A 10,669-nucleotide genomic window follows, 5' to 3' on the forward strand; every position below is an offset into this window, starting at 1 on the left:
TTCTCTCTTCGTGTCTCAGGCACCTCCCCGGCACCCTCTTTACCACAGCGCCTCCGTGCTCGCAGGAGGCACGGCGCGGGCCCTTTAAGCGCCCCTGATGACGACAGCGGGAGGGCCGGAAGCGGAAGCGCCCGCGGGCCGGAGGGGCAGGGCCGCCGCCGGGTGGGAGTTGCGGTTGCTCGGGGCTCCGGTGGGCGCCCGGGCGGGGGTGGGAGGAAGAGGAGGCGGAGGCGGAGGCGGAGGCCTCAGGGTGGCCAGGAAGCGCCGGGCGCGGCCTTCCCCCCCGCGCTCCCTCCCCGCCGCCGGTATCCAGGGACGCGGGTCCGTTGCTGTGGGGGGAGGGGAGGCGGGCAGCGGCGCTAACGGCCGCCTCCTCGCCCCGAGCAGGCGCAGAGCGGCCCTGGCCCCGGCCCCGGCATGGTGCGGCTGCACGTGAAGCGGGGCGACGAGAGCCAGTTCCTGCTGGAGGCGGCCGGCAGCGCCCGCCTCGCCGACCTGGCGCCCCTCGTCGCCCGCATCTACAACGGGAGGCTGAAGGTGCAGCGCCTCTGCTCAGGTACCGGCCCGCCGCCCTCCTCCCCCCGGCAGCCGGAGCGGCCCGGCCGCCTGCCCGGGGCTGGCCGCAGCTCCGGCGGGTGCGGGGCTCCGAGGCGGGGGGACGGGCTGCCCTCAGAGCGGCGGGAGCCCGGCTGCCCCGGGCCGGGGCGGTTGCTCGGTCTCCGGCGCATTGGCGCCCCGCCGGCGCGCAGGCCGGGAGCTGCGGGGCGGCACCGGGAGGCGGCTCCGGGAGGCGGCTCGGCTGCGGCCTCGCAGGAGTTCTCTGCTGGCAGGAGTGAAGAAGTACCTCTCAAACCCCAGCTTAGCAGCCGCGGACGAGCCGTCCTCCCCTAAATTCAAGAGAGCTGTGAATACCCACCGAAACCGCCAGTCCACGTGTAAATTCCCACCTTCGGGTATTTTAGTAGTCCTTATTCTGGGGGGACCACGCGGCTCTCAGCTTCCCGCTGTACGTGGCTCAAAATTCAGCGTGTCCTGTCCCGCGGTGGCTGCGTAAATCCTTTGTGACCAGCCGCGTACCCTACAGGCGAACGACCTTCTCTCCTGTTGCCTAGCGCATTCTTGGTGCAAGGCATCCGCTTGCCGTGTGATGGAGAGTCACTGGATGTATCTAAATTAGTGCTTTAGTTCAAATCAGGAGGCGGCTTTTGAAAAACTTTTGCTGTTTGTCCCTGCTGACCCACTTCGGTTTGCGTTGCGGGTCCGCCTGGGAACGCGTGAGCTGAGATTCCCTTCAGATGTGACTGACCTGAAGGGTGCAGCCCCTCTACACCTGATGTGCTCCAGCCGCAAATACGTACGTAGTGTAGGAGGCCATACTGAGGCTCATCTAAAATTTAAAAATTCCAAAACGCAGGCACTGTGGTTACCGTGCTTTCAGCACTTACTCTTTCAACAGATCTGCTGCTGTTGCTCCACAGTACTTGCTAATTTAGTCTTAGCCTTTATGTTTTCAGGTGGGTGCCTATATTCCCCGCCACGGGAACAGAATTGCCATGTCTTGGGACTTGGGGTACTTCTGATGTGTCTGTTGTGAGATGGATATGCTTTAATTAATATGATGGTGGTAAAGAGGCTGAAGGACCTTCACGGAAAGGACGCTGTGAAGTGGGCTGACAGCTGGATAAGTTGTTCTGGGGGAAAGTAGTGAGTGTAGCTTGCAGGCTGTGGGTCAGATGCTGTAGGCTAGATAACAGTGTTAGGAAACTGCATCCAAACACTGTCTGTTCTCACGGCATGAGACTGTGCATTTGTAACCAGCATTTGTTGTCTTAGCTAGAATTATCCTGGACCGTTGCTTCTTGATTAGACGTAGATTACTATAACGACTTTTGTTTATTTTTTATTTCATGCTGGGTGTGAATCTGACTCTTTGGGTTGGATATAGTATGGACAAAGCAATAGGTAGTCCAGTTAAACATTTTCTCAACTGCGAAGAAATTAATTACTGTATAACAATAAAATGTTTTCCCATTTTGAAAAAAAGTTGCTTTCCCAAAAGGAATACGCAGTCAGCTAAACCTGACTAAGGAAATACCAAAAAGAAAAAGTTTAGGGCCCATAAGTATCACCTAGGTTTGCACATCTGTACTGTGTCATTTGTTACATTGTTTCATATATATGTGAAATGTATGAATTGTAATGTAATTACAGCATATATATCTATATATATGTATTTATATACTGTCATGGTTTAACCCCAGCTGGTAACTAAGCACCACACAGCTGCTCGCTCACTCACTCCCCGCCCGCCCAGTGGGATGGGGGAGAGAATCGGAAAAAAAGTAAAACTCGTGGGTTGAGATAACAGTTTAACAGAACAGAAAGGAAGAAAATAATAATGATAATAATAAAAATGACAGTAATAATAAAAAGGATTGGAATATACCAAATAAGTGATGCACAATGCAATTGCTCACCACTCGCCGACCGATGCCCAGTTAGTTCCTGAGCAGTGATCCGTCCCAGCCCCACTCCCCCCAGTTTGTGTACTAGGCATGATGTCACATGGTATGGAATATTTCTTTGGCCAGTTTGGGTCAGGTGCCCTGGCTGTGTCCCCTCCCATCATCTTGTGCCCCTCCAGCCTTCTTGCTGGCTGGGCATGAGAAGCTGAAAAATCCTTGACTTAGTCTAAACACTGCTCAACAACAACTGAAAACATCAGTGTGTTATCATCAACATTCTTCTCATACTGAACCCAAGACATAACACTGTACCAGCTACTAGAAAGAAAATTAACTCTATCCCAGCTGAAACCAGGACATATACCTTATTATTTATTTCATATACTTAGCTCTTTAAAAACTGAAGGCTAGGAGTAAGGTTTGCCTGCTTATACATAATGTGAAAGACTTTTGTAAATGGTAAGTTCTCAATAACACAGATTTTTAATCTTGTTCTCTAAACACTTTAAAGAGATGCAGGAGCTGGCAGAGCATGGTGTTTTCTTGCCCTATAATATGCAAGGACTGACAGATGAGCAAATTGAAGAACTGAAGTTGAAAGATGAGTGGGCAGAAAAGTGTGTACCAAGCGGTGGAAGTGTCTTCAAAAAGGATGAAATTGGGCGAAGAAATGGGCACGGTAAATCAGATGTAAATGTTTGTTTATTTCCCTGCAGTCACAGATAATCTAAAATACAATGAGGAACATAAACCCCATCATTCTGGACCTTTCGCTTTTACCTCGCTGTCCTGGAAGAAGAAAAAAAATGAATAGATACTAAGTATATATTTGATTTCAGGCCAGCATGTTAGCCGGCTCATATTTATTTGCTAATTATAAAAATCATCCTATAAATAAATTCTATTAAAGGCAGTCATAGATTTGTTAAGTAGTAGCTATTTCAGGAGCCTGTTTTCACAGTAGATTAGCTAAACTATGAGTTACATACATAAGTCTTCTGTCTTGAATTAGGACTGGGTATAACATTGATTTAAAAGCCTAAATAGTAGTATATCTTTTCAGCACATATGCTGTTTAACTTTGCAACTGTAGCACTTGGAAGTAAACTCCAAAGATAAGTAAACAATTATCAGAAACAAGTTTGACTGTTTCACTTTAATTTATTCTCCCTATTTGTAAATGTATAGTTGAGTACTGTTTTTCTCCAGAGGTTCCAAGATACATTAACAGGTTGTTTTTCTAATATTTCTCCTTTTTTCTCATTCACTGTAACTGAGACCTACTGAACTCACTCCTGTCACTTTTTCTTTCTGCAACTCCTGCCAAGTGGTTTTGCCTTAGCACTTGGTATGTGTATCGAGCGTCACTTCGCAGTCGAGAGCATGAGGACTGACTGCACAGAAGCGACCGTGATTGTCTTCTTGCTGTCTGTCCCTGTACTCCCGACACCACAACAGCCCTTGTCTGGGTCAGCAGCCCTTTAGATGTTGATTGCAGGGCAGCTCAGTTAAGGAGGAATCTTTGAATAACTTAGCCTTAATTTGTCATACGCAAACACCTTACTCCAGCTTAAGTGTCTTATTTTGGGGAAAATAATTCTTCTAACACAACATATTACCAAATCAAATTTAAGCCTTTGTTGAACTTGTTTAAGAGCTTATATTACAGCTAAATGTTTTCCCTCCTAACTGTGTCCTCAGAAATAGCTGAGTGTCTCGTATGTAGGCATGCAGACAAAGGCTGTCTTGTTTGGCATGGTTGTTAGCAGTGTCGGGCCTTACAGTAAAAGTTTGCAAGCAACTTTAACGTAAGGACAGTACCATTTTTACTTGTAGTTGTACTCTGGCATTTATTTGTTAGTGGAAGGACAGCTTTGTAATATTAACAAAGTTATAATATTGAACAGTGTGTAAACACAGGCCAAACTAAATACCATCAAATGATGTGTTTAAATGTTCAGCTGTGAATGAGTATGATTTAATTGGATTTTTGTGTTTGAGGAGAGGCTTTTTATAACAATTAAAATAGATAAGTATGACATGAAATGCACATTGTCTTTGCAAAACTGCATTTGGTGTTATGTTGAGATTTTAATTAGAAAAAAGTCAGAAACTTCCAAGCTGTTGTCCCTGATTAAAGCACATCTGCCAGTACAGCCCACAATAGTCTTATGTATGGCATGGGAAAGAGAGTCTTGTTTTCGGTTGTGGGGAGTATGAGATTATGGCTGTTGCTTTCTACTCCGTACTTTTGTCCCACCTGAAGTTCCAAATACCAGTCACATGTCTTTGTGGAAAAGTAAGTTTGGCTCTCCCATGAGAAATACTGTTTTGTTTCTTAAGTTAGTAAGAAATACGGCAATGAACTATCAAACTGGTAAATGGACTGCAACTTAGTAGTGTCGCTCTTGCTTTGTGATTTCACGATGTTTCATTTGCTTACAGTAGAGAATAACCTGGGCAGGTCGTTTGCTTGGTTTCTTTATAGTAAGTGTAGACTATTAAACATGTATCTCTCATTTTTAGCTCCAAATGAAAAAATGCAGCAAGTTATAAAGAAGACAATAGAGGAGGCCAAGGCGTTAATCTCTAGGGTAAGTTTCCTGAAGTGGCATGTGTTATGTGGGACTTTCTTAATAGGTGCTATGTAGTTGAGCAGCTTAAGAAAAAAGAGACTTTTTTCAGTATAATTTTTGAGTAATATCATGAAGTGATGTGAATAGTCTAATAAAAACTGACATTTCTGTTAATGATTTTCTTAATGGTTTTTGGCAAGCTGGTTCAACAAGTTAAGGAATCAGATATTAAACTCCAAGTGAATGCTGGCAGCTGAGACCACATTGAATGATTAAATTGCATTTAATTTTATCCCCACAGCCTTAATTTGCTGCTGATGCATTCTTTAGGCAAATGCTTGTCGTGTTTTCTGGTGAAAAATTAACTGCGTTCTGTGATGTTCCTGGAATAAAATGCCTTTTGCTCGTTAACATAGTCTTTTGAGTTTTATGTATAATTAATAGAAAAATGTGTTCTAATCTCTTAGATTAGGCCTTGGTTTTAGAAGCACTTGAACTCATGCTCAGTCCCAATAAGTTTGTGTGTTTAAAAATAAGCATGAGGGTATGCCCTGATGGTCTCAATTATTCAGCTTCACTTCACCAAGTCTGTAGATGCTCTGTATTGTGTCTCAGCTTTTGTATAACTTTGAAACACAAATTAAGTAATATTTATTATCCGATTTCTTTTTTGTAAACATCTGCAAGTAATTTTCTTCTCCCCACCCTTACAGTTCCACACATACCAATTCCCAGAACTTTAAAACAGCTTTAAACCAGTTATGCAAATAGATAATGTTACTGAATTTTTAGTGTTGCCTGTGCACTTAAATTGGCCTTCTTGGCTGTTTTGTTGCTGATAACAGTGTCGTATCAGTCATTTAGAGTGAGCAGCTTAGTGTTTCCAAAGGCCTCATGGAGGCAAGCAGAGGAGCTGCCCTGTTTCCTGGCAGCACTTCCAGTGCACTGAGTTGCAGCAAACCTTTCCTGAACTGAGGCAAGATTTAAGCCAAACTGTTCTGAGTCGTAGCAACATCTATGCAAAATGAGAGATGTTTCAGATTGACACTTCTGGACTATAAAGATTTTCTCCAGATGGGCTTTTTTTTCTGTTGGATTGCATCTCATCAGCTCTATTTCTGAACAGGGAGGAAATTAATAACATGTAGTTTTATTTCTTGAGTCAAAAATATCTGCAGATCTGTTCTCCACTTTGCAGTCTTCCTGGGTAAAATGTCAAACTATATACCATGTCAGTTACAATTAAAAGTTGCAAAATTGCCGGACCGCAAGCTGACTTACTCCCAAAATCACTGCCATTCATTGGTGAATGAAGTTAAGGATAGTTTGGGAAGTGGTTTGTTAGGTTCATCACTTTATAATGATGAAAATGAAGAAATATGCCTGTGTATTTGAAAAAAAAAAAAAGTTGATCATCTGAGGTTGAGAAACCAATTGTACTTGCCGGTTAACTATTTTAAGAATGTCCACAAGGAGGCAACATTCTCTTACTCGCTTTTTTATAAACTTTGTTACTTAAAATATTGGAACTGTTAAATCCATAAGCAAAAACTTTATTTCTTCTCTTCCAGATGTGTCTTGTTTTTCCTCTATCCGTTGCAGTAGGGTTTGGAATGATCTCAAGTATTTGATCTTACAGATCTCTGCATAAGCCATGCAATATGCCAAGCTTTACCCTTCTGCTCACATGTGCTCTGTTTTTTTCCTCAAGGTTTAGGCCCCTTCTCTAGCCCTCACTTGAATTCTACCTTTTTGAGTCTTGTTCCTGAATCACAAGTACTTGGAACAAAAGACTGTCCATCCAGTTTCTGTGGTCATATACATACTTGTTTGAATGCCTGTATCACACAGACATTTGTTACTAAATGCCTCCTGCACAATTTAGTGAAGATCTCTTTTTTTTTTTTTTTAACTTCTTCTTTTTTCTTTTTTTTTTTACCTTCCCCACCTCCCCCCCCCCCCAGTGTAAGGAAGCTAAACGGAGGGGTCAAAAGTGTAGCAATGTATTCAGAAGTCAATATTCAAATAAGAAAATTTGTGGTCCTAATATCTTTGTGTAGCCACTTAGCTTTGCTCATATATCCCACTGTTGAACCTTTGAACTGACTACAAAGCAAAGTCTTTTGCATATTTTTTTAAATTACCAATGATCCCTGCCTGTATTTCAGAAACAAGTTCAGGCTGGTGTGTGTGTTAATATGGAGATGGTGAAAGATGCATTGGACCAGCTCCGAGGGGCTGTGATGATTGTGTATCCGATGGGATTGCCTCCACATGATCCAGTTAGGATGGAGTTTGAAGATAAAGAAGACTTGTCAGGAACTCATGTATGCAGTAATGTATTTGGATTATATGTAGTGCCTGGGTTAAATATGTGCAATGCTGTTCTTCATTTTATCAATGAAGGTTGTTTTCATTTGCATGGCAGATTTTGTTTAATATTTAGTTTATGTAAAAACACACCAATAGCTTAACTAGAAATAAGATGAATGAAGTTTATTTCAAATGTTATATAGAAAGTTCAGGTAAGTCCGGGACTCATTTTAAATAGCTTGTCATTCCTTTCTAATGCCAGTATTGAGAATTTATTGCCCAAAGTGTTTATGTTAGATCAAGATTGAATGGAATATGAACGAAAATGCTGTAGATTAGTATGAGGAGGAAGATGTAGCAGAAGTATAGTGTAAAATTACACTGGCCTTTCTGGTAGGTTTTCCCAGAAAATTTTTCTGGTTTTGAAAAAAAAGCAAAAACCAACACCCCCCAACACTTCACCTTGTTTGTTTGTCACAGGCTGGACTTGAAGTTATAGAAGAATCAGAAGCACAATTATGGTGGGCAGGAAAGGAGTTGAAAGAAACAAAGTTGCTCTCTGACTATATAGGCAAAAATGAGAAAACAACCATCATTGTCAAGATACAGAAAGTAAGTATCACTGGGAGATTTCTTTACAAGTTATTCGCCTTTGGCTGTCTAATTCTCTGTGGAAGAGAATTGTCAGTAGGTGTATAAAATGGATTAGATTAGTTCCAGCTTGAGTGTCTTAAAACTGTACATCTATTTTAAAGGTTTTAATTTATTATATTATTCTAAGTTTTTCTTTAGTAATTCCTTTGCCTGACAGTTAAATACTATAGTTGCTATTACTGGTTCAACAGCGCTTTTCTGAAGCACAACAAAGAGGTATTTAAAAATAGATGAAATACAAACTGGGAGGTTTAAAAAACGTCAACTGGCTCTCAGTTCCATCTCAGTGCAGAGCACTGAACAGACCCAGTCATTCAGTCTGCCCAGTTGGAGTAGTGAGCTAAACTGAGGCAAAGATCTCCTGCTGCTCCTCAGACCTGATGCTTCAGCAAAAGCCAGTCATTAAGTGTATACTGGTGCCTGACGCAATGGTCGTGTTCTTGCAATATCAAAATTAGTACCAAGCTACTGGGGCTGTTCGTTATTTTTTGGACAAAATGATTTTGTACTAACTGTGCAGTTGTGTTCATCTCTGGTGAGAATGCCATACTCAAGGGAAGAATGTTTGGTGTTTCAATTCATTTTCAGAGCTTTGTCAGAAGGTGCTCACCCTATTTGTGTGTGTATGTGTATCTCTATATAAAATCACATTCAAAGGGTGCTTTTATGAATGTCAGGTGTCTCAGAATACTTACCCGTAGATCAGAATTATTCTGGAGCTGCATTTCACTTCCATGTCAGTGAGAGCTTCTCTGCCACAGAAAGCATTAATGTTTATGGCAGATCTTACTATCTGCAGGTGTCTGTAATAGAATTCCTCAAAGATAAGTCAAGTGATTTATATGTTTGTCATTCAGAAGACCAGAATTGCTTTCTCTTTCCTATAAGGGTGACTGAAAAATTGTGTGACATCTCAACAGTCATGGAAGTGTAGGCTCCCAGGAAAGTTTTCTTACTGTTTAATGAGTTGATGGACCTCTTCAGAGAATGCAAAGTAGTACGGTGGCTTTCTGACAAGACACGCCTGCATTCTTGGGTTGGAGAGATAAATTAAACCTCCTCAGACCCTTTTTGTTCCAGAGAGGATTCACCGTCTCCATTTAAACTGTTTTGTTTGCTATTGTTGACAATAGCTGTCATCAGCTATTTTCTGCTGTGTGCATCATTTCTTCCATGAGGACAGTTGCCCGGAAAAAAAATTTTTCTTCTATTTGTAGTAACAAATCAAATTTCTTTTATATGTAGTGTTTTGTAACTGCCTTCCTTCCCTGCTTTACTAAGTCATATGCCATCTTGAGTCTGTATTAGCAGAGGAGCTAAAGATGGATGGGCCCATCCTGAGACACCTAGAACGACCTTAAAAGAGAGATATTTATTATGTCTTTTAGAGTGGAAGTTTAAGCAAAATAAACTCAGTCCTGTTTGCAGCTTCCATTGACGTCCACAAAACTGACAGCACGATTCAGATGCTGAGATGAAAAAATAATTCTCACTTGAATGCAGCAGAAGTTTCTCAACATTTATTCTCCTATCCTAAGGGACCTTATTAAATTTGAGAAATCCTATTGTCTGAAGAAAGATTTTGCTATCTTTGCATAGCAGCTTCTCTTTTGCATCACAAGTGCCATCATAAATAAAATTTATGGTTTCCCTTTCAGAAAGGACAAGGAGCTCCAGGGCGCGAACCTCTGATTAGTCATGAAGAGCAAAAACAGATGATGCTGTATTACTACAGAAAGCAGGAGGAACTTAAGGTAACAGTGTCTTTTTACTATGTGTGAGCTGTGCTGTTGTAGACACTAACCGCAGGTTACATTCGTTACTGCCTTCTTAACCTGTCTGTTCTATTTACAGAAACTAGAAGAGGATGACGATGACTCATTTCTAAATGCTGAGTGGGCAGACAACCATGCTTTGAAAAGGCAATTTCATGGTGTAAAAGATATCAAATGGAGGCCAAGATGAAGCTCTGCAAACACCTTTTTGCCTCTTTAAGCTGTTTGGTTGATACACTTGTTTGCAACAAGGAGTTGTGTTGTGTGCGGTAGATTCTTCTGACAAAAGCTGAAATTGTCACTTCCGTAGCAGATGCCTGTTTCAGCCTTAGGTTTTCAATTAATGTTCACATTTCTGTGTAACTGTAGCAGCACTTGTCTCTGCAAAGAATGGAATCAATCCTGTTGAAGTTTGTTATTTTATTAGAAACTTGTAATTTGAATATTGAAATATTAAACTATTTCATAGATAATATATCTAGTAAATATACACTAGAATGTTTGGTATTGTTTTGAGTGGTCTTTATACTTTCTTCCTGATTCTTGCATTTCTTTTAGATGGTATGATCTGTAGAAGGTAATTTGTTTTATAAGAAATCAGTTTTCCCACGCTATTTCAGTGAACGTTAATGATTTTTTTTGTGCTTGTTTGCATTTCAACACAGCTAATTCCAAACTATCACTGTAAATGAGTTGACCTCTTAACAATTGTTTAAAGGAAGTATTTTTATATAAACACAAATAACATGAAAATCCTTGTGGAATGCTTAATTTTCATTATTTTGGTTTAGTTTTCATTGGCATTGGAAGCCAACCTATTGATCTCATTCAGTTTAACAAGCTGTTAGCCATGATGCTTTTATATAAAATTGGCAGAAATCTGTTT

The 10,669-nt window shown here is 41.5% G+C and overlaps 1 protein-coding gene across 1 annotated transcript; it reads left to right on the forward strand.

Annotated features, from left to right (window-relative positions):
* Nucleotides 1-218: 218 nt before the first annotated feature.
* On the forward strand, nt 219-10,285 carry CFAP298 (cilia and flagella associated protein 298). The gene is made up of 7 exons (XM_069785244.1): nt 219-556; nt 2,977-3,144; nt 4,992-5,059; nt 7,210-7,368; nt 7,835-7,966; nt 9,667-9,762; nt 9,863-10,285. The coding sequence occupies exons 1-7, from the start codon at nt 418-420 to the stop codon at nt 9,971-9,973; spliced, it is 873 nt and encodes a 290-aa protein (XP_069641345.1). The 5' UTR covers nt 219-417; the 3' UTR covers nt 9,974-10,285.
* The last annotated feature ends 384 nt before the right edge of the window (nt 10,286-10,669 follow it).

This window comes from Haliaeetus albicilla, chromosome 6, assembly GCF_947461875.1.
Source record: "Haliaeetus albicilla chromosome 6, bHalAlb1.1, whole genome shotgun sequence".
In the NCBI taxonomy this organism is placed as follows: domain Eukaryota; kingdom Metazoa; phylum Chordata; class Aves; order Accipitriformes; family Accipitridae; genus Haliaeetus; species Haliaeetus albicilla.

Bases quoted from the DNA above. Each gene is read 5' to 3' on its own strand.
- CFAP298 (XM_069785244.1), top strand. From the start codon at position 418: ATGGTGCGGCTGCACGTGAAGCGGGGCGACGAGAGCCAGTTCCTGCTG. The intron at 557-2,976 runs GTACCGGCCCGC...AACACTTTAAAG, and splicing joins GGTGCAGCGCCTCTGCTCAG to AGATGCAGGAGCTGGCAGAG. The intron at 7,369-7,834 runs GTATGCAGTAAT...TGTTTGTCACAG, and splicing joins AAGACTTGTCAGGAACTCAT to GCTGGACTTGAAGTTATAGA.